We start from the raw sequence: 24,081 nt of genomic DNA, 5'->3' as shown, positions 1-24,081 counted from the left end.
TGAAGATGGAGATAATAAAAAAAAAAAAAAAAAATCCCTGTCTTGTAAAGATTGATTTTCGAAGCAACGAGTCACTGAAGATAAATCGCTTGTACGGAGATGTGAAATTAACGAGAGCCAAGTGGAAAAAGAAACGCTGCTCGATGTCCGCAGAAGTGCTTCGAGATCGATTGAGTCGTAAAGGGAAAAAAAAGTAGTGCAATGACTCCTATTGGGAACGACAAAACTTTCAACCATGTCCGACGTCTTATCGTATATACTATATTTACAAATCCGATACTTATTGCTTGGTGGTCAAGTAGTTTTTTTTTTTACAGATTTTATTTTCTAAATTTTTCGAGGTAATCATGACTCGATTTAGTGGTTATTGGAACGTTGTCCGATCCATCGAGACTCTTTTTCTCCCTTCCACTTGAAGGGGGGGAAAAAAAAAATCGCCACGCTTATCGGTGCACGCATTTCACAATCGTGCGTACGCACGAGTGAGACATACCTACCTTCGCTGAAACGCCTTTTAAGGCCGACCGCTGTCACGTAAGCGTGTAATAACTGGAATGCAACACACATCTCCGCTGTTTCGTACCGAGGCCTGTGTAAAAGTTGCAATACCAGAATTGGAGGAAAATAACAACGCATGATTTTAAGGACGTTCGGTAGAGATAGAACCCTGGGATGAATCTTTTTGAAATTTTAACCAAACGTTCTTATTGTTGTTACAATGAAGCTGTTAAAATTTCAAGAGGTTCGTCTGTTTCGTTGCCGAGATATTGAATTTCAAAGTTCAGTCATTTTAACACGGTCGCTTACGGAGAAACTTATAAAAACTGAGTTTAAAAAAAATTGGCGTAATGAATGTCTCCAATTTTTTTACATGTCACAGATAATGTTATAAACTATATGTACACAAAGTTTCACGACGATCGTCTGATTAGTTTATGAATAAAAAAATTAAATAATAGTTCAACAAAAACGCAAAGGCAACGTCGCAAGAAGAGGGAAATTGAAAATGTTCCAGGACGTACATTTCAGTAAATATTTGAATATTATGGTATATATTTATGTATTTCTGTATAAAACATATGCTTATATATGTGTGTGAGTGTATGTACATAGGTTCCACCCGTACCCATAACAAAACATGTATTATAATAACACATATTTATTTTTCTTAGTAAAATTTTTAATTTGTAATTTTTATACGATACAATTTTTTTTCGCAAGATAACAAAATCAAATGCTTGTAGTAATCGCAGAGACTAGAGTATGTCCTAATTATTTAACATATCACTTTCAATGAGACTTTTCAAGTCACATAAGAATTCAAGAATTTTATTTACATTAGCTACGAATTAATTGTATGTACATATATCCGTCACAAGTCTTTTTAATTATTTACTCATTTTTATTACATTGTTATAACGAATAAAAATCAAATACTTACATCTTTAGCATAAATTCATTACAAATATACACATATGCTGCCGTAACTGACGCAGCAGACACTGCAGGTGCAGAGTGCACACCACCTGATGTGTGTACTTATATATGTGTGTACATGAACACTCACTCATTGGAAACCCGTGCGGCGATGCCAAATCTTCACTCATCGCTAATTCCCCCTTGCCCCGCAAGTGGTTCCCCCCCGCTATCTCTACAGAGGTCTTCGGTATACCGAACGTCCTTAACGTAATAGTGACGTAAGCCATTTTTTTTTGATTAAAAAAATTAAGGTAAATAAACCTGTGAATCAGTGTGCCCTGAGCTTTTACTCGCATCCAACAAAAAATAAAAATAACTTTTGATATTCAAACATCTTGAAATCAATCTGCATTGATGATACGTGATGATACGTATTTTTATAATTCTAGAATTTAACAGCTGTATTTTTTTTAACTACAGCTTGGCTTGCTAAAAATTTGTTTATTTGTGACTCGTTGACTCGACACAAAATTAAAATAAACTCAAAGTGTAGAACGGTACGTGCAAGCACAAAACCAAAAGAAGGCTTTTCAACAATGTGCATTACGATACGAGACTTATCGCCGTAGATCCACATATTTCTTGGGATCTATTAATAGTAGTACAGTAGTTTCCGTCACAGAAGCGTCATCGCCGCCGAAGCTATTTTGCGGCCCGAGGGAGCGTAGGGTAACCCGTGGTAGGATGGCGCACTATTTTTCCTATACCCAGGGCGCAGTACTTACACGTCCAATGTCCCGAAAAACGCCCCGAGGTGGGAAAAGTAACGAAATTGACGAAAAAATTCATTAGTTTCTTGCACTCCAGTTAACAAAATTAAGTATGAGAGAAGTCAATATCATCAAATAGCGACGCGTACTTAAGTATATGTACACATTTGAAACCACCAAACCTGATGTTATATTTTTTTTTTTTTTTTTTTTTTTTTTTTTTTTTTTTTTTTTTTACATACACAAGCATGTAAAACAATCACATTTTTGAAAGATCTTTATTTAGAAAAATTGTAAGTTTAGTGAACTTTAAAACTAATTCGCCTATATGTAGTATAATTGTAGAGTTCTTTGTTGTACGTTAAGTAAAGAAAACGTATTTTAGACCTTATCGGAAAAAGTCATAATTAGTCTTTAGTATACGTAGATAAACGTACGACATGCGTTTGGGCATTGCCGGAATGATTCATAGGGACTTATCGCTATTGAAGTTATGAAAACAAAATACTTCACTTTTTCCAACCGATACTGTACCTATACTTCCTGTAAAACATTGTGGTTCTCAAAATTAGAAGAGAGAGAAAAAAAAACAACCGATAATACACGCTAAAAATACCTCGAAAAATACAATAGCTGAACAATAGAATACAAAGACTGTTTTTTTTTTTTTTTTTTTTTTTTTAATCTTGTTCCTCAGCTCGCGTATGCTTTGATATTGAAAATGTTGTGGTTAAGTGCAGTAAATTGTTGATCAAAGCTCGGATTGACTCATGGGAATGAAAAACAAAGCAAAATCCCCTAAACGATCGAAATGGAGGTGAAATTGACCCTTTACCAAATGCTCGAAGTAAAACAACCCATGACAGTGCGTGATGTGCATGTCAGGTGCAGCATCGAGAGACACTCTCTTAAAACGCTGTACTTGTATACCTCTTAGACACACCTATGGTAACACATAATCTCTTGGCCGCACTTACGTACCAATATCAACATCATCATGATCATCATCAGCCACTAGCATATAGCTAAATAACGAAATGACCTCCACCTCCGCACTTGGTTCTATTCCGGATACGCGGAGCCGCTAAGTTTAGCTGCTTTGCGTTGGCCCGCACTTGGCGCGCCTCCTCCCCCCCTCTATTTTCGCGCGTCGTCGCACCTCTTTTTCTTCTTCCCCTCTTGTACATCTCCGCCACCGATTAGATCGCATCGCCGGGCAGCATCGATCTTCATTATTGGACCCGGCGTGTCCGATGGCGGGAAAACATCAAAACAAACGAAACTATACTCGTCGGTTATTTTCTTTTGTTTCGTTTGTACGTGTATATAGATACGACATATTATGCTCGAGCTCCGAAAAAAACCCGTGGCGCCTTCCTCCTACCACCGAGTACTTAATGACTTGTTTCTTCCACGCACTCCAATTAGTAGTGCGACGAGTCGAGCGCTCGTCTATATACCCACAAACGAGTCTCCATAAACGCTTGACGTTTTGTGTTTGGTTTTTGTTGGCAGGTGGTCGAGGAGCGGAGAAGAAAAGCACCCAAGCCGTAAGTATAGTTGACGGCGCCCGTCGTACAGAGCTTGAGCGCACCAGTAGCCGCACAACAGTGCACACGAGGCAACCATGGTGGACTACTACAACGTACTCGAGGTCACGCGGACCGCCACCAATGGAGAAATTAAAAAGGCGTAAGTGATGCCACCTCCACGTTTTTTTAAATCTATATTATACTTACTACACCTTTGTGCACATAAATATCACAGTCTATTATGTTTATCGATGTGTATACATAAATATACATGCCACGTTAGAAGCTAACCAATCTTCCTCCTATCATTGTATGCTTCGATATTATTAACGGATTCTCACTTTGGTTTCCTAATTATAAAGATTATCGCTTTTTTATTCTTTAACGAGCTATTTTCAAAGAGAGCGCGATGAAAGATTGTGCTCAGCCGGTCGGAGGTGATTCATCAAGCGAATGGCTACAGGCGTATCCTCGTATTAAATTTGCCGCGTTTGATATGTTTAACGTATATAAATCGCGCCAAATTTCCATAGTGGCAAGTTATTTATGCTCCCTTGTATATAAATCACGTTGAATTCATTACTATTATGATTAATAATGATAAAGAAACGCAATCCAACTGGTACATCAGTTTTGTTCTCCCTTATTACCTGGCAGTCGATTCACTCAAAAAAAGGGTGGGTAGGGGGTGTTCCGAAAACCATATACATATAGCCATCATCCCTTAAACGCGCTGTGATGAAAACAATCCTCGACAAAGCAAAAGCCAATGGGGCACAACGAAGGAAAAATACCAACTCAATTTACTTCGACCCAACGTCTTGTGGAAAAGTTTGTGCTCCCCTTCTCATCTCCTGTCACAAAAATATATTATAATGTACACAAAGAGAGAGAGACCTATGTGCAAACATACAACACACACACACTCCACTCCTACATACATGTACACCTACATAATAGCAGCAGTGTAGATATTATATAGAGCAGAGAGTTGAGGTGATCGATTCCATGTCCTATGTGTATAGTAGTTGCGCACTGCTTTGTGCGCCGCAAGTAAGTGTAAACGTCCCCTCTGTGGCTGAGCCTCGAGGGTTGAAAAAAAAAGTAAGGGGGAGAAATCGCAGAGCCTATATATTATATGTTTTCGTAAATATTCACGAGAGAGAAAAGAGAATCAATCGCTGTTGCTTCTGGTGTGCTGCTCACAAAGGAACATGATGATACAGGTATAGAGGGAGCAGCCACCCTGCCTTTCAGATCGGATGGTGCGTTTATGTGATGATGCACTGCAGTTTCTCCTTTTTTTTTATTTAACTATAGTCGTTGGTCTTTTTCTCCCTTTTCAGTTCATGCATCCGCAAGAGAGAGATATATATGTATATATCTACTGCTCTCTTTGCACATATGGGCATGCACGTGTATATACATATATACCTCTACTCTACTCTGCCGCTCTCTCTCTCTCGTGAGCATATCGTATATGTATATGTGTAGCGGCTGAGAGGTCTTTGACCCATTTCACGGCCGCGACAACGTCGTGGGTGTCACGTTGGTTGCTTCTTCTTCGTCTTCTTCATTTTCTTCTCTTCTTCATCTTTGCTCTCGCGTGTGCACACACCGAAATAAATGCTTTCTTCCTGCGCTTAAGCGCGTTCATTGGGTGTGGGTGTTCCTTTGTAGGGCTTCGGGCCAAGGAGCCGCAGGATACACGGGTGCATCGTCATCTTCTTCGGAGAAAAGTCTAAAAGTTGTCCACAATGGCACCAAAGTATATATACACGTAGTCACATGGGTCTCTCTCTTTTGTCCACTAATACCTATACCCCTTGTATATTCATATGCTCATTCGTTTTTCCGACGCTAAAGACAATGTCCTTTGTTTCGATGTAGTAGGTATATATACCCACACTTTGGATACTTTACGAGCCGAACTTCGTGCGTGATTCACATCGTGATTATGGCTCCTTGTATTCTTTATTTAATAATCGAGTTGAAGTTTCAAATGGTGCCTCGGATCTATCGCTGTTGGATAAAAAAATATGTGTGGGGGTGTACGTAAGGTATTAGTTTTCCGGGGAACTCGAAAGTTTTTATTCGACCGCGAGACGCTTGGCTTTCTCGGAATGGTTCGACCATTATGATAGTTTTTACGACTGCTAACTGTGTCGAAGCGGAGGAAAAGAGAAAAAACAACAACAACGATTCCTCGACACAACTGGTTCCTTCTTTTTTCCTTTTTTTTAAGGCTTCCATCGCGATTTATTTCCCGCGAATATGTATCTAATTTATACGTCCAAGTATACACTTGACATCTGAAATTTAAAATAGCTCGTTGGGTGAAAATGTGTATTATTATAATTATTATAATTACTTTTTGCATCAAATTTCTGACGAAGCGAAAAAAAAAACTAATAATTGAATTTCAGGTACAGAAAATTGGCGCTCAAATGGCACCCCGACAAAAATCCGGACAATCTCGAGGAGTCGAACCAGCGATTCAAGGAGATCTCCGAAGCCTACGAAGTCCTCATCGACGGTAAGCCGCTATTTTTTCCCCTCCTCCCCCCCCAAAGCCACCTTAATATTGTACAAGCTGCGGCTCTTGCAACAACTACAACACAAATCCCTCTCCAACTTAATAATAGCGAAGCACGCACGTAGCGTCGTTGCGAATGCACTCTTATCGTGAAATCGAATTTTTAACTTGTTTTTTTTTTTTTTTTTTCTCAAATTCCTTTCGCGACGCGCGCACTTTGCTTTATTCTTGTGTAGCCACTCAAAGAGCACTTTAGAAAACATAATAGAAGGCTTCTTCTTCCACGCGTCCTTGCAGTGCAACACATATAATATAGTTGCTTCTTACCCACCACTTTGCAAAGTTGCCAATAAACAAATCGATGCAGAGCACGACTACTAAAAAACGTCATCTTCTACACTCTTCCCTCTTACAATTATTATAAAACGTAAGTGATACGGTGTGTATGAGTTACAGTGTAAATGTACAACAGGAAGCTGTTCGCTTGTACGTATACGCGTTACGTAGAAATTTGCCGGTAGTGCATGCAATTCGAGAAAGAGAAAGTTCAGCTCTCCGCGGGGGAGGGGGGGCACTGTTGATATTTTGACCGTACTTTATCGGTACCACAAGTATACTTACCTAATATGCAAAATGAAAGTGAAACGACGGCTCGGGTATGTTATGGCCTCGTGAATTTTGTCGTCTCTCTGTAAAAGTATATACTTATACATCCAGCGCACACGGTGAAATTTGCTCGGGTAACAGATCTGCAGTCACGTGTTCGGACACTTGTAAATATTTATCTTTCTTTACACGTGCCTCGATTCTTCGATGAATTTTTGATTAGTCCGTGGTTAACAGTTTCTCTGCGCTTTTGCACGTGCAAATTGCACGCGATTGCGTTATCCGTTGCGGAATCACACAAGTTGGAGTCGACGAGCCACGGTGTTGAGAAAGCGCGAATAAAATTTCTCCCGTAAAAGAGAGTAAAAAGCCACAACAAAAGTAAACCCCAATTTGCCCTCAACGTATAATTATAGTCTCTTACACATTCGATCGGCGCGTTAACAGCGGCTAATTTAGGGGGGGGGGGAAGTGCGCTTTTGTTACGCCATTACTTACACGTATCTCCAATAAATTCCTGTGCAACTTTCACTCGCGTTCTTGCATACAATACACCATATTCGCGTAAAAGTAGACTAAAAACGACTACAATTCCACACTATACAGTAAACTCCATTGTTCCGCGCACACGAACTAGTTTTATCACTAGCGCGTCCCGATAAATTTCGAAAAAGTGGAGTAAAATAATTAAAAAAAAAAAAAAAAAAAAAAAAAAAGAAAGGAAAGTGAGCTTAGAGGGAAGCGCAAGGCCGCACGGAATATACCGCGTGTCCTCGAAAGAAAGAACGTGTGTGTGTATGTGCGAGGGTAAAAAATATAATACACAATATATGTATATATACACGAGTATAATAAACGGGAGGGGAGAGGAGAAAAAGAGAGAGGGGGAAAGAGATAAGAAACAGGAGAGAGAATAGAGCTTGTGGTGTGTGTTGTATACAGATGCAAAGAGGCGGAGGTACGACCAGCGAAATCAAAGAGCTACGTCGAGGCCGGCGCGTGCCGCAGGATACACCTACCGGGATCTCTTTGACTCGCCTTTCCACAGATTTTTTGGTATCTTCTTCTTCAACTCTGTACACTCGACCGTCCCTCTTTGATGATGATCCTTTTTTTTTTTCAAACTACCTTCATTACACTTACCGAGTTCATATAAATTATTAATACTGGTGCGATGACGAAAAAATAATAATTTTTCCTTTTTCTTTGTTACAACTTGCCTGAGTTGCCGCTTTCCTATCTCTTTAACGAATATTTCACCGCTTCTAATAAATTAATCAAGCTGGAAGCAAACACGATAACGTTATTTTGTCATAGTATTGAAACCTCCTTGATTAATGATTAATAATTACGCACATGTTTACCCAAACCATTTCTCGCGAGAGTGTGTACTTGCAGCGTTCAAATTAAAGTTATGGGCACACGCGCAAGGTTATTAAATAAAAAATAAGCGTGTTTTTTGCCAAGAGCGTTATGTTGTTACATGATGATGTTTTTCTGTGTGACTGGCAATCGTAGAAATTGTTTTTTTCTGGTATATATAGCACTAACTTACTGCTAATCCGTTTTACAACCGTATCTACCGTACGTACATCTTGGACCTGAGTTTGTGAGGTCATTTATTATTTTTTGCCATCTCGGCAACTTTCGCAATCGCGATGATGGTTTTAATCGAATCGTCATTGATATCGATCTCTTGGTGGGATTCAATTGAAGAAGAAACAATAAATGTGTAGGTATACTGTATCCCGTATCGCGATGATGTCAATAATATTATTGTTCACGTCTATTTTTACGAGGAAATAGCTTTCGAAAAAATTTTTCAACAATCGTCTCTTGTATTTTCTAAAATGAATCACGTGTTCGGGTTGAAAAATAAAAAATCTGTCACATCATTATACAAAAAACATTATAAATACAGTATGAACAAATTTTTATTTATTTATAATTTTACGAGTAAAATGAAATTCTATAAGGCTATTGTCTCGTTTCTGGATGAGTAGTTTTTGAAGTTTTTTAATTTTAATCATTTTTAATTATTATTTTGTTATAATAGTTAAAGGTGTAACAAAAAATGAACAATATTTAGAAATGTATGTCATGTGAATATCGCTTTTTATTTCATTACGTGTAAATAATAAAAAATCGAACTCTGTTGGATAATCGATCAGATTATCTGCTTTTCAATTTTTAATTATTATTTTTTTGTTTTCCTCAAACGATAGTGTTAAATTATCGATCGTTGCCTTTATATGTATTGACACACATCTATATCGAAGAATCATCGAGATAAGCCCCAATAGGTGGACGCTTTAGTTTATATCGCTTGCCTTAATAATAACGTCGCCTTGCAATGTTTGATGCAAAATTATCTGCGCTTACATCGAGGTGCGAACAAAAAAACGCGCAAACAATAACAATATCGTCTTGCGATTTCTTATCCCCGACAGCTTTCCTGGTAATGAATCATGAGCTCTCCGTCGAATTTTCTTTCTAACACGAGTACTCACACCTTTTTTTTCTGATCCATGTGTGTTGAGCTAACGCTACGTATTATAGGCTGCTGCATAACGTTTTGTACTTTTTCTGTTTCCAATTTTGAGAGGCTCTTTTTCTTTTACCTTCTGTGAAATTTTTACCATGACCTATTAATCGGAAGATTATCCATTTCAAGTGTTTTTGTCGAATCTCGATCTCAAGAAATATATATATATATACCCAAAGGGCCTCTCAGAGTGATAAACTGGAGTACTACACACACCCTCGTACTTAATGGGTTTTACGAAGCTTTGCGAGCGAACGCAGGGACGAGCGGAGAGGGAATGAATGAGCGAGTGAAGAAAAAGTAACCATCACCAGACCAGTTTTCCATTAACTCGTTTACATGTTTTTTTTTTTTTTTTTTTTTTTTTTTTTTCTTCCTCTTCTGCAGAGCGAAAACGACGAGTTTACGACCAGTACGGCAAAGAGGGTCTGCAGATGCCGGGTGGCAAGAGACGTCACGAGGAGGACTTCGACTTCAACTTCAACCCGTTCGTCTTCAGGGATCCCGAGGACGTGTTCAGGGAGTTCTTTGGCGGCAACTCGCCCTTCGACTTGTTTGCCGGTCAGTATGCATTAATATTTGTGGGGTTTTCTCTTCTTCTTACGGTTCGTCCATAAAAAATATTCGTGACCCATAGTCGACTGAGAAAGAAAAGAAAAAGAAGATAAGTCTTTTGAAACGTAGCACGGAGGGGCCAACAAAGTAGCCCACGAGATAAATCTTTGGGAAATGTTGTTTGATTAAGCGACAGGTACCGGTCACCGCCCGAGAATATTATACTCTATCGCTGAGAATTCACTCTATTCTACAATTGTACTCAAAGTACATATCATGCGATTGAAAAAGAAAAAAAAAAAATTAATAACAACTATAAAGAGAGACAAAACCACCTTCGATTTTATGCGCTATTAATAATCGGTTGCGCAACGAGCCGCGAGAGCAGGAATTTAATTTGTGCTCGGTAGGCGATAACTGTCGCTAAAGCCTTCGCCACTCGTCATGTGCGTACATGACGAATGATCCACAGGGTCGCGGGCGATTTGACATCTAGCAGATTTTATTAATACGTGTCTTTTCCTTGCAGATCTGCACGGGCACTCGCGAGGGCACAGGAATCGAAACGCCGGCAACAGCATAAGCACCTCGTTCTTCTCGCCCTTTGGACACTTTGATTCGGCGTTCGGCGATATCTTCGGTGGTGGCTTTGGCATGAACAACTGCACTACCTTCAGCACCTGCGCAAGCTTCGGAGGACCCAGCAACAATGGGCCCCGGGAAATGAAGCGAACGAGTACGTCCACGAGGTTCATCAACGGCAAAAAGATCACCACCAAAAAGTCAGTTTACTTACATGTTCAATTCACATTGAAAGGGATGTTTCGTTTGTGCTGATGAATCGTCTTTGTTTTTTTTTTCGTTTCAGAGTCTACGAGAATGGAAAAGAGACAATTATGTCCTACGAGAACGACGTCCTCAAGTCCAAGACGGAGAATGGAGTGCCTATAGCGTACAAATAAATTTTTTTTTAAAATTTTTGTTATTAATTCGTCAAACTTAGGACTTAATAAAACTATTTGTATCTTTTTTCAAATCCGCTGCTCTAAATGTGAAACTACATCTAAATTAATCAACAGCTGCAATCGATGTACAATTGATTAACCAAAATTTTACATCAATAGCCACAGTAACCCCTTCGCTCAATAATTGGTTTGTTTGATACAACATCTTAATTTTATCACGAAACATTAAGTGTCCAAAAAAAATAATAAAATAAAGTGCGAAATTTTTTTTTTTTTAAACTTCAAGAGAACAATGCAGTAGCGTATTTCTAGGCGGAAATATTACCGCCGACGAAGATATTGCTGCAACAGACTGATTCAAGCGTAGCTGCTTTTTTGATTTTAGAAAGCCTCTATAATGATTAATTTTACTTGCGTATGTAAGAGCCAAAAAAATAACCAAGAATTAATATAGCTCGGATGGCTGTGATTAGGGCGTTTGTGGTATAGTTCCGTAAAGCTACGGCTACATCGACAAAAAAACTTAAAAATTCATTACTAACCGCTAAAATTTGATTAACCATAATTCTTTTTTTTATTATTAATTTTTTCTTTTCCAACTTTTTGCTAATTGTTTGTAATAACCAAAGGTCATGGGGTACACAATGACTTAATCAAATAAATGAAAGGATGGTTTATTTTTTGCAAACAAAGCTTTATATTGGTCCACATCAGCTTATGCTTAAAAAGCTCATTACATACAAGGCTCATTCAGAGAGAAAAAAAAAAAAAAAAAAGGATAAACATAACAAATAGATCGTGTAATGATGTGTGAATTTGTATGATTACATCTTAACAATTAGAATGTCCCTGATCAAGTATTGATTTCGAGCTCTGGACTTCCCAATCTGACGATTTAAGTGGTACTTGATAATTAAGTAACTTTGAACGTGACATACATTTCAATTAAATAATGATAATATGAAGCTTTATTTGCGCTAATTTAACCATTTCTCTTCATAGAGTCAGTGACCTTTAGTTAAGTGGAAGTAAAACTAAAAATTGGTTTGTAATGGTTAGTGATCAATTTTTCAAGTTACAGATACACGCCCACGGATGACGAAGGAGTCGGTAATCATGCAAAACAGGGTAGTCCAAGCCCAAAATTGCAAACGACGGGTAGCCAGAGCTCTAAATCGGAGCAAGCTGTTAGAAGCCCGAGTTCGAAAACAGAACAGACTGGTAGTAGCCCGAGCTCGAAAGCACAGCAAACAAAGAGCAGTGCAAGTTCAAATTTACACCAGCCGAGTAACCCGAGCACGAAATCCTACCAAGCATCGAGCCCAAGCTCAAAGATCCACCAAACGACTACTAGTCCGAGCACAAAGTCCTATCAAACGTCAAGCCCAAGTACCGGGTTGCCAAGCTCAAAGACCACCTACAATCCGAGCTCGAAACTCTACCCTACAAGTAGCCCGAGCTCGCGTTTGTACTCATCAACCAATCCGAATTCTCGATTGTTCTCCTCCAGCAGCCCAAGCTCTAAGCTGAACTTGACAGGCACCCCCAGCTCGAGACTGTATTCTGCGACCAGTCCCAGCTCGCGACTGCACACGGCAAACAGTCCGAGCTCTAGATTGTATTCTAGCGCCAACCCGAGCTCGAAATTGTACTCGGGGAACGGTCCGATTCCAAAATCTAGCTATCTTACTAAAAGGAAAAAGTAACAAACTGTTTGCAAACACTCGCGTGCTCGGACGCGCAAACAACACGCTCCATCTTTCTAATGATTACTCTTGTCCTATGAAATAAGTTAATATTAGTTTTTTAATTAACTCCGCGAGCTACGATGTTCATTTAATATTTTTTTTTTCTTTTTTAACATTTCGGCTTACAGTGCTGAGTTAGTATCAAATAACTGCAAAAAAAAAAGATGGTTAATTCGAACAGTTAACAAAAAGTCCCTATTTTTCTTTTAGTTTGCAGCTGGTAATATGCATATTTACGAGTGTTTTAATGGATTTTGGCAGACTCTTAATACGTAGGACATTAAATAAAATAATAAAGCTTAAAGAAACGAAAAATATGATTGTGAAGCGGAGAATCATAGGTTCATAGCGATGATACAGATATGGGTAATGTAGTGAGGTATTGCAAATAAGATATGTGGAAAGCATTAGATTGAACTTATTTAACAATACTTGAACTGATAACGATTGTATTCCTACATAATAGATAATTCAACGATTTTCATGAAAAGTTGGAACACACGAAAATTGTTTAAGTGAAAATAGGCTTAAAAAAGTTGTACAATTATATATCTTGTGTTTAATTTTCATGCACAAAAATTGAGAACATTGTTTTTGAAAAATACATTTATTTTTTTTTAAAGCAACCATCGTTTTTTTTCTTTTCTTTTCCGTCTTTTAATTACCTCGACAGCTTAAGCTTTTATAATATTGATGAATCCTAACTGTTACTGATTCTATGGATTATGATGATGTGTTGGTGAATGTTTTTTCATGTAACGCGCTGTATTTATCGGCAAAGCGACGAGCCGTTGTTCCTTTTGGGGTAACAGTAATTTTTTCTGGTAAACAAAAGCAACGACGGTAGTGTAGAGCGAGACGATAATTTAATTTTCCCTTGTTTAATATTTAAACACAAGCGGTCATGTTACACATAACAACTATTATTATTATTATTATTATTACTATAATTATTACTATTCATATTTATAATGGAAAATAATAAAAAAAATCTTATCTTTATTTAAGAGATACAGATGGTTGGCACGAATGATGATAAGTGAGAAAGATAATTAGAGAAGGGTTGGAATTATGAAAAAAAAAAAAAAAAAAAAAAAAAATTGAAATGTAAACGGCTTATAAGTTTGTAGCAGCAAAGGAATACATTGTAAACGATCCATGATTCTGCTGCCTGTAGAGTCAATGTGTGACTTTTCTTTGCATATAATATCGACCCCATTGGGTCATCTAAACTGCGTACAGATCGTGTGAGTGCTCGTTTTTGTGAGTTTGTTAAATTAAGCAAGTAGTAGTAGTAGTAGTTTTACATACAGCCACTGAAATTAAGCAAGAGCATCTCCAGTAAGGAGACGACGGTGTCACGAACCAAGTGTGCGATATTTATAAATTATCGGGTAGATCGTAAGGCTTAGAACCGACAGATTAAGAAAAAGCACGTAGACTGGTAAAAAAATAAAATAAAGCTTATCTCATTGCAACTACCTATAGTAATGGCAGTCGTATTTTGAATTGCGTTGTTATCAGTTTTTGTCACCCTTTAGAAATAAGCAAGTATCTCTTGCGTCAATATCTTAATTGTGTGTATTTTATTGTCATCGATGATACAACCGAAAAATCGTGCTAAAACGTGCATCAAAGCTTATTAGGCGTTGTTTAAAGAATTTAATACCTTTCGAATTAGCAAAATGATTGTTTAGAACAAGCAAGCAAGTAATCTTTTTTTTTTTTTTTTTTTTTCTTAATGTTTCCTCTTTAATTATACTCTTAAGTTGTATCTTCCCACACCTTACCACCCCTTCTCTCTCCATTTCCCTTTTAGCAAAATAATTTTGCGTATGTGTACATAAAGATAAGAAACAGTGTTAAACTTAAAAATACATTATTATTCATTAAATCAGCATCTCGTTTGTTTTCTTTCCTCTTCCTCTCTCTATCTCCGTTTCCGCAGCAGTAATTTGAACAAGAGGATTTTATTTTTCGTAATAAGTTTTATTCTTCAAATACAACAGTTATTGCGTACACAAATATAAGTCAAAGTTCGTTTAAAAAATAATTAACAAAAATAACTTGCAATCGACTCTACGACCATCTTGTAATTGTTTACGTGCATATAGACACAAAATAATCGGATTTACAATTAAAAATGAATTCCGTGTGTGCAAAAAAGATTGTGCGATCGATTTTGTTATCAAAAAATAAGCTCCTTCTTCTCCCTCACACATTTTTTTTTGTCAAATTCACATAAGCACCTTGTGTCCGCGCAACTCATAACAAGCCAATACTGGCAATGAGACTATTCGCCTTCTCTATGTAAAACTTTTTCGCCTCGTCCTGGCTCATGCCTTTCTTCTTGCACCAAGCTTCTCGCTTGGCTTTTCCCTTGAAATCGAAAAAGCGTGCTTCTTCTACGGAAAAAAAAAAAAAAAAAATTGTTTTGTCAAACTGTTCATTAAAACTTGTTTATTTGTCTTGGAAGGTTTACCTGTTTCACAGTCTCCAATAGTCGCCTGCTTGAACAGGGCGTAGAGCTCGAGCATGTCCTCTTTCAACGGCTCGGACTTTAATTTCTTGACCTCCTCGGCAACTTTGTTGAATTGCTGAATAAGATAAAAAAGAATCATCAAAAAGTTCAGAGACCAAGTCGATAAAGCGAATCGCGACACTACCGGCCGAGCTCGCGATACTGGCGTGGTCCGGCTATAATGTTTTGCCACATCAGTCCGTAAACTTATTAGGCACATCATTTTCTCAATGCACCGTAGGTAAGATATAACGAACAAAGCACGAGCCAATCAAAGTAATTGGCCCCTATGGCATTTTAAACACGCGCACTCATCCTATGCATGTATAAGGTAAAAGTACGTAATATGAAACGTGCCCATATTATGGAAACTCAAGATTAAATAATCATGAAAATTCTAATAATAAAAATAAAATATACTGAAGAATCTCTATAATACTACCGTATCAAATTAACAAAAATAGTAAACAAATTCAAACATTATTATATTGAAAAATATATTATTACGAATCCGGTTTTCATAATACGGACAGTTTGAAACATAACCTGCAATATGTGATGTTCCTATTTATGAAACGCACGAGCCCATTTAATTAACATGTAAATTTCATAATTGGGACTTGTGTCTCATAAATATGGACACAACTTTTTAGCTATTCCATAGTTATGGACATTTTGATCGTGTCAATATTTGCTTATAAAATTATTTTTTTACATCTAAATTTCATTTCAAAAATGTCAATTTGTTCAGAAGAGCATAGCGCTTCTATTAAAACCAAAAATTATGGACATATGACTATTTTTTTATTTAATATTGGTCGATGAAACGTAACAATCGAAATTTGTATCCATAATACGTACTTTTACCTTACCAGTTTATTATCGAACCTACTCGAGCTATTCTTAATAGCTTCCCATCACGCGATCCATTCACCAGTCACACTCTCTCCCTCTGTGGCTCATTCATCAATAAAGGCATTCGATTTTTTTTTTTTAAATCAAAATACCACGAAATAATCAATTTAAACATACCTCGTCGAGAGACATGATGCGCGTTTGATGGTGTTGATGGATTTTTATTTTTTTTTATTTTATCAGTTGGTTGCTCCAAAGTCAGGTTCGCGTACCAAAGATGATCTGCTCTCTCAACTCTACAGCGTCCCAGTTCCCTGTATAGCACCGAATGCTGCACTGATGCCGGCAGTGCACAGTCGCACCGTATGTACGTGTACATGGTGATATATACAGTAATAGTTATGGTGAAAAGAACAGAGAGAGCGAGTGGCGACGAGGAGGAAAAAAAGGAGGGTAAGGCCGGGGATGATATATATCGGTGAGCGATGGAGGGGAAGTACGCGATAAATAAAATAACGATTATACCTAGTATATATTTAAGTATTAAGTACCTATACCGTAGATTTGCGGAGTGGTAAAAAACAGCTTGAAGAAATGCCGTTTTTATAAATGTTCAACAAAGCTATAAAACAAAAGCTCGTGATGAAGATGCGAAAAAGTTTTAAAAATGTCCAACGAGTCTATTCTTCTTCTTGTTTTTTTTTGAAATTAAAATAGCTTCTATTACAGTCTAGTGTGCAGTTAATTGAATGTACAGGTGATCGGTTTCTACATGGATATGCTTCATGTAATCATATATGTATGTAAACAATATATTGTTTGAAAGTAAAGCTTAAGTCCTTCCCTCAAAATTTTATGTTATGCATTTACTTACTTGATTTTACAATTTAACAGGGTATGGTATGGTTACTTATCACGACAAAAAAATATCAACTTGGTTCAACTTTCTACAAAAAAAGGATATGGTTCCGATTTCTACGTGTGTATGGGTCATTCTGCGAAAACCGGCATGCTTCAAGGAATGGACAAACGCCTCAAATTATTTTTATCGTATTCTCCATGACCAAAATAAGCTAAACTGTTATGGGCCATGTAAGATCTGCACAAGAAATTTTTTTACGACGACTTTGTTATTTTATTTTTTTTAAATAGGAGCGTTACGGGTTTGTACAAAATCGTCGAAAAATCGAGATTGTTACGCTCTAAATGAAAATTTAAAAAACGTGGCCACTACTCTTAATATATCATGTACAAACCGTTACATTATATAACTCATCATCTTTTAAATCGATTACCGAACGCTTCGTAAAGATACATGACATTGATCCTTAGCGTTACGGACCCTTAGTTTTCGTTTTTGGAGAGTTCGCGTTTACGAATTCGCGAGCGTGTTTGTAGCACTGGCCAATTGGAATATAAAAAGCGAAAAAATTTATGCAACATCCTTGACCTCATCGGTATAATAAAAAACGTCCCAATTGAAATGCCCAAATTCAAGTGAGAACATTTTTCATGTAAATATTGAATTTATCAGATTTCGGTCCCGCAACTTTAGTCTTGGATACACTTTTTTGTTTTGGTTCTCTCAAATGCGTGAAAATGTTGTTTACTGTCATAACTTTAAGATCCCACGATGTATACGAAACATTAAAAATCTGTATTTTGATTCCAGGTGTCGTAAAAACTGTAAATTTTCGAGTAAAACCGGAGCCCGTTACGCTAATTTAGCCTCTTTTTTTCATCGGAAACTAAAGCAATACTTATTTTATGATATAATTTCCGATGGTCTGCGACAAAAACTACTATTTCGTCATACAAGCGCCATCGTAACCAAGGGGTGCTGTAAACATCTAAATGTCACGAAAACGCCCCCAATAGGAAAATGATTTTTTGACACAAATGCCAATCAACCAGGATTACCTTATGGATGCAAAATAGCCCCGACAGCTATGGCTTTTCTGTGACGAAAATTACTACTTCCATGTTTTCACAATTTAATTATTTTTCATGACATAGTAAAATGTATGACGTAGAAAAATCTTTTATTTTATTGTAATCTACAACTTTGTCTCTGAACACAAACCCTTAGCTTTGACATTGAACTTGAAATTACGTACAAAATTTGGGCCCATCTGGACAACGATTACTTGAGTTGGTCAAAAAGCTCATGTCATGTGACCAAATCGGATCCCCCTCATGCTAAGTTATAAATTTGTTTTACATCGAAAATAGACGATGCAATGTATAAGTGGTTACACTTTTTGCTCCGATAAAAATATAAGGCACTCCAATACAATTTTGATTGTGTCCAAAAATACCGATTAGTCTTGATATTCGAGGTATTAATAATTATACCATTAAAAACAAAAAACCTTTTTTTTTCAGTAAGGGACAACGTAACGTATAAATTATTGTACTACTTATCTGTAAAAAAAAAAAAAAAAAAAAAAAAAAATGTTTTGCCACTGCTTTATTATTTAAATGTGCAACCGAGAGTTTTCGGCAGTATAACGATCGGCAGAGCAACTAGTTTTACATGTTTGTTGCAACGAATTCATGATTCTGCAGATCACATTCCACAGGAAGGTGTTTCTTGTTCATTTTTTCAACAGTGAGTACATTTTGGTAATGCGCACGGACTATGTATATTTTACCCTCAGTGTTACACAATCAAAGGATGTCACCGTTGGACGAGTCAATATAAATTAAAATAAACGTTTATTTCATCAACAAAAAAAAGGAAATAACATTCTTAAAAAATTATTTTACAAGGTAACAAAAACCGCTTACATGACTATATATAGGTATGCGTACTTTGTGCACATACACATGCGCACATCTCCAAAAGAAAAAAAAACAAAATTGAGTTCTAGAGGAGAGGACCAAAGTTTGAAACGTACGTTTGCATGCCACACTATCCTGTATAGGCTGCGAACATGAGTCCTCTTTCATCAGCTTAGTCCGTCTGATATAGGATTTCCCTACAGAGGCACACTATAAAAGTGTATGCGCTAAGAAGAGTGGCCGTGTATAAGAATAAATTCGAGGAAAATTAATGTCATTCTTAATTTACCTATTGATAAATGTAATTTTCATTCATTTTTGGCGTGCAACGTAGAAACGTTCAAATTTTCAAATTTTGGTTTTCTCCGTCGCTTTGATAAAGTTCAATATGCGCGTCAATAGCAGCATAATTCCCACTAAATGCAGCTTCTCGCATAGTATCGGTGAAAAAAAAAAAAAAAAAAGTAGGATTCAGCACTACCAGTGCGAGTAGGGCTATATATACTTATAATAGCACCGTCTTCAGTCCTTGTACTTCTCGACGAGTTTGTCGACGTATTCGATGTACGCTTCTTTGGCGGCGTCCTTGGTCATGCCCTTCTTGCTGTTCCAGAACTCCCACTTTGCCCTTCCTTTCTGATCAAATATCCCTGGCTTGCCTGTTTTTTTTTTCAGGAGCAAAAAAACAAAATAAACATTATACAGTAATACAGTTTTTTTTTTACAACTTTAGCACGATTATTTGAATCAACGTCACCAGATTTTCTAAATTTCCGCGCATTAGCACGGAACGCGAAAGAAAAAGAAAAAAAAATAGTCAAATCAATTAACACCCCGAATTGTGATGAATCGAAGACCGCGGTAAAATTTATTTATTTTTTTTTCTTTTTCCCCGAGGCAAAAGCATATACGATTAGCAACGCCAAACGACTCGAGTTCGAGTATAATAAGTTTCGCGCCGCACATGCGCTAATCGACGAAAAAAATATATTCTAAAACATTTTTTCAAACAAAGCCGACGCTTCGAAAATAGCAACTTCGCAACTTTTTCCGACGCTACCAACCGATGTGGGTATAATATATTATGATGAAAAAAAAAAAAAATAAAAAATATACACGCACTTACACGTCGAAACTTACCAGTATTGACGTCACCAACGGTCGCTTGCTTGAAAAGAGCGTAGAGCTCGAGAAGTTCTTCGTTCGACGGCCGTTTCGTCAAGTTTTTCACAGCCTCGGCCGCGGCTTCGAATTTCTACAGCGGAAAAATACCATAAATTCCACCGTATGCAATTAGCCGATCGTTACCGACGATTATAACGCACGAGCTTTCAGATAAGCTTTGTACTTCCGTGAAAAATGGTTATTTTCGTTTAGCCGCTAATTATACATGCAGTTTATCATCGTGTCGACTTGACCTGCGGCTTGACCTTTTCTTTCAGTTCAGTAAGATGAATTCTTTTTTTTTTTTTTTCACCATTATTTAAACACACCCATTAACCCATTACGGCGTAAAACTCGAAGTAGATTTCCGATATCTTTAGTAAGTGAATTTAAATGAACACACTCTGGGGCCGAAGAGGTCGATGCAACGACGAATATATGAATATGGCCAACGGGCCCGTTGTGTTTTATCCTACGATACCGTGCACGTAAGCGTACAAAGAAAAATATACTTAGCAGAGAAAACAAAAAAATTATCGACTATGTTAAAAATTTCGCGCGAGGCTCAGAGATTTATCTTCCAAGTCACGCGTGGCGTTGAATCCATGTTATTTCTTTGTTTATTTTTATGTACGAGAGTTCCCGTTCTCGTTTTACCGCATGCACTCGAGAAAGAGAATAAAAAAAACACGATCGCAACGTTTGTATCTCATCAATTACACAATAAATATTGTGCTAATATGCACGAGCACGGCTCAACGATAGCGTTTTATTTTTGTAATTTATACTGTAGGGAAAATAATAATGTAACTATCATGAGAGCCATGTGCCGATGATTTCGCTAATCAGCGCGTATAGAGGTATACCATCACTGTTTTACGTAATCGTTGGAAAACTTGACATCAAGTTTGGTTTACCAAAACTACATAGTTAAGTATACTTTGAAGCAAGACAATCGTTCCATCCGAAAGTGCAGAGCAGCTTACGTAAGCTGTCTTATATACGGGCCATTCTACCAAAAACGGTCTATTTCATGCCTCAGTCGTGGAAAGAGATACCAATCCTTTTTTTAAATAATCAAAGTAGTTTTTCTGCTGAAGGTACAACAAACAAACGAGATTAGATCATAAAAAAAGCATTGCTGTAGTTTTAGATGAAAAAAACGGCCAAAATAACTTTACGGGCTCTCGTGCCTCACTCGAAAATTTATACTTTTACGACGCCGTTTTTACAAAACACGTATTTTTAATTTTTCCTGCGGTACAACATTTTAAAGTTACTGACGGAAACAACGTAAAAAAAAAAATAAAAAAAAAAAATGTATCCAAGACTTTGATGGTGTTTAACCTGCGGGACCCACATCTGACAAATTTAACACTCCCACGGAAAATGCGGACAATTAAGTTTGGATGCTGAAATCGGAAAGTTTTTGTATTCTGAAGAAATTCAATGTACCTATTGTAGAAAATTTTTCCATGACGAAAAAAGCTAGTGCCGTTAGCGCACAAATTGAGAAAGTCAGTCTTTGCCAAAATAAAAACTAAAAGCCCCTCACACTACCTGTTACGTTACTATGAGAAAATTCTCGTTCAGCCTCTGAAATAATCCGTTTTTCATGGAATGGCTTCTACGAAACTCACAAATATAAAAAAATAAAATAAAAAACAAGCGATACGAAACTTTGTAAATCCTGCACTGGCGCAGCTAAAATGAAAAATAATCTAAAACAAGTTAGAAATGTTGGTGATTGTGGGTAAGTACCTCGTCGATTGACATGTCTCGGGTACGTGCAGTGGTAGGTGTTTGCGAGCAACTTTGTCAGGGCCGATGACCAACTCGGCGTCCGAATGACTACTGGATTTAGAATTTGGTTTTCTGCAGCTTATATGTAAGCATTTCATATAAAAGTCGCAAAGATAATATATGCTCTCGTCGAGCGTGTGTAACTGGTGATGCCAACAAAGGGGTGTATATAGACATACAGCAAAGTCCACCGCTGCAGTGGAAGGGGACACGAGGACTGTTTCGCGACTAAGTGGAGAGAAGAAAAAAAACAATGAGGGGAACCAAAATGCAATCGGCTACATCAGCACTAAACTTGTGCCTATATTATGTACGTGTGATTAATATAGTTGTGCAAATTATTTTCTTTTTTCTTTTCGCGATCTCAAGGACTTTTGTTAAAAGCCATCTCTGAAGGGGTAACAAAAAAATTTTTTTTTAAATTGACAATCATCACATTATAAATCACTTTCCCTTTGATTATTATATGATCGTGCAAATGTTTTGTTCTACAAGAAAAAGTAAATCGAGGCTCCGAGATTTTAGCTCATGTACGAGGACACATTTGCACACTTATTGGCTTGGCAATTTAATGGTATATGTTTATGTTTTTGGCTGTACATGATTATACACGCGTCACTTGGAGTAGTAGAATGAGTCGCTTGGATAAAAAGACAAAGCAAAAAACAAACCTGCCGCACGTGTATGTATAATAACGACAAATTAATATACACGAAGGTACGTCGGTCGAGAGTAAACTTTTCTAAAGAAATCACGTTTTACGATACATCGTGTCTCATTTGTCCTTACGTGGAATATTGTACTCTGACCTACTCGCCAAATATATTATGCATCAACAATATCCTGTATTCAATTTTATTTTATTTTTTGTTAACAACACAATAATTAGACTTGAAAGTCAAAGTCGCAAGTTACATCATACTCTCCTCGGCTGCCTTGACAAAACAAAAAATCCCATACATCCGTTGTATATATACACACGAAAAGCAGCAAGCACTTTTGATGACCTCGTTTTGTATAGCCTCGGATCCGCAACTTCCGAGCTCATCATTTTTTTTTTTTTTTTTTTTTTTCTCCTCTCACCACAAGCATCATCAGGTGGAGATTGACTTCTTGGTCAGACGTCGTTCTCATTGCTGTTATTTCTCCTTTAAGTACAACAGTGAGGGCTCCAGTCGTCGAAAGGAGATAAATCGATCTGGGACAGAGTTCAAGGGTCCAGTTGGGACGCGAAAGTGGAAGGAACAGGTTAGCACTCGGAATCCCAAGGATACCCAATGCACACGCGCATATGTACATTATAATCATAAACACTCGGCTCGACTCGTCCGGCAAGTGTATTATACACATATACTTATCTTCATCTTTGCTCATTCGCGCGTGCACGATGTACATATAGTGTACGAGAGACTTTCATTGACAGCAAAAAAGCGTTTGGCCCACCCACCCACCGGTATAAGCACCGACCGATTTTTCTCGCGAAAGAGAGAGAGAAAGGTTTTCACTGGAACATATATTTACGTATAGACACTTATACCGTTTGGGAAATAATGCGCGCGCCAAGAGCGTCAGCCGCGCTGGAATGCGCAGCGACTGTGCCTTTTCTCATCCCCCTGCAACCGATTTCCTTTCTCTCTCGCTTTTTTTTCTTTTTTTTCCTTCATTTCTTTTGCACGCGCTCCGTACGCTTTGAACCTGTTCCTCCTCTCGCGCGGGGCACAGCGATCCAGTTTCGCATCTCGGCAACTTCTTGGCGTTTTTGTTTTCCTTTTGAAAGTGTTTTGATGACTCAGAGCTCACCAATCAAAATATTATATACCTGTATACGCCACAACCAGAGATACAGAGGGCTTCTATTTAACGGAGCGAGTTCCGATTACCCGTACATAGTACCAATATTACATCCAAACGATCGGCCACGGTTTTTTATATTTACACGGGGGGCGAGAGGCACTTGCATTAAATTTCGAGGCTTAGTTTTCTTTTTCTGCTCTTCCGTTGTTTTATAACGTACTAAATGTCACCGTAGAGTTCCATTCCACGATCGTCTTTCGAGATAGCAGTGTAGTTATCTGTGTATTATATTCTATTAAACTTGATGTAAACACCATTTGACGTTCAAATTGAAACTTTTTTTTTTTTTATCTTCTTAACTAATAAAGTTGTTTCCAGTGTCGCTTGGTGAGGGGAAACGATTTTGCCGATTTTAAACGGCGATCGGTTCCCGCGATGCTGTCCCTCCGCAGGATTTGCAGCAGCAAACCTGCAGCGAAAACGA

General features: G+C 37.6%; 3 protein-coding genes across 4 annotated transcripts in view; 1 reads left to right on the top strand and 2 right to left on the bottom strand.

Moving 5' to 3' along the window:
• The window catches only part of LOC106646192 (dnaJ homolog subfamily B member 6-B-like), a 31,864-nt gene extending 17,294 nt beyond the window's left edge, over positions 1-14,570 (top strand). The window contains exons 2-7 of the mRNA XM_089597145.1: positions 3,705-3,881; positions 6,148-6,257; positions 9,796-9,969; positions 10,493-10,745; positions 10,832-10,915; positions 12,010-14,570. Of these exons, the coding sequence (XP_089453271.1) occupies positions 3,817-3,881; positions 6,148-6,257; positions 9,796-9,969; positions 10,493-10,745; positions 10,832-10,915; positions 12,010-12,634 (1,311 nt within the window). The 5' untranslated portion in view covers positions 3,705-3,816 and the 3' untranslated portion in view covers positions 12,635-14,570. The remainder of the gene's footprint in view (positions 1-3,704; positions 3,882-6,147; positions 6,258-9,795; positions 9,970-10,492; positions 10,746-10,831; positions 10,916-12,009) is intronic.
• Positions 14,571-14,595: 25 nt separating this feature from the next.
• Positions 14,596-16,519, bottom strand: LOC106639534 (Acyl-CoA binding protein 1). The gene is made up of 3 exons (XM_014353191.2): positions 16,230-16,519; positions 15,159-15,273; positions 14,596-15,081 (listed from the first exon to the last, which is right to left on the bottom strand). Exons 1-3 carry the CDS (start codon positions 16,242-16,244, stop codon positions 14,942-14,944), a joined length of 270 nt encoding a protein of 89 aa, XP_014208677.2. The 5' UTR covers positions 16,245-16,519; the 3' UTR covers positions 14,596-14,941.
• Positions 15,243-21,868, bottom strand: LOC106646193 (acyl-CoA-binding protein homolog). Of its 2 annotated transcripts, XM_089597147.1 has the most exons (4): positions 21,762-21,868; positions 19,977-20,091; positions 19,342-19,495; positions 15,243-15,273 (listed from the first exon to the last, which is right to left on the bottom strand). In XM_089597147.1, the coding sequence occupies exons 1-3, from the start codon at positions 21,774-21,776 to the stop codon at positions 19,359-19,361; spliced, it is 267 nt and encodes an 88-aa protein (XP_089453273.1). In that variant the 5' UTR covers positions 21,777-21,868; the 3' UTR covers positions 15,243-15,273; positions 19,342-19,358. The 2 variants fall into 2 exon arrangements, with proteins under 2 accessions (XP_089453273.1, XP_014217719.2); XM_014362233.2 differs by lacking the exon at positions 15,243-15,273 and having other exon boundaries at positions 19,289-19,495.
• Positions 21,869-24,081: the final 2,213 nt, after the last annotated feature.

The sequence above is a fragment of the Copidosoma floridanum genome, unplaced genomic scaffold, assembly GCF_036245765.1.
Source record: "Copidosoma floridanum isolate Cflo_tuat_1 unplaced genomic scaffold, Cflo_Japanese_pri ptg000030l, whole genome shotgun sequence".
NCBI lineage: Eukaryota > Metazoa > Arthropoda > Insecta > Hymenoptera > Encyrtidae > Copidosoma > Copidosoma floridanum.
The sequence above is the reverse complement of the archived record's forward strand: the minus strand, read 5'-3'. Positions and strand labels throughout refer to the sequence as shown.

What these genes read in the sequence shown, in the direction of transcription:
- LOC106639534 (XM_014353191.2), bottom strand. An exon ending in TATTGGAGACTGTGAAACAG is followed by an intron (nt 15,082 to 15,158) that starts GTAAACCTTCCA and finishes TTTTTTCCGTAG; the next exon opens with AAGAAGCACGCTTTTTCGAT.
- LOC106646193 (XM_089597147.1), bottom strand. An exon ending in CGTTGGTGACGTCAATACTG is followed by an intron (nt 19,496 to 19,976) that starts GTAAGTTTCGAC and finishes AAAAAAAAACAG; the next exon opens with GCAAGCCAGGGATATTTGAT.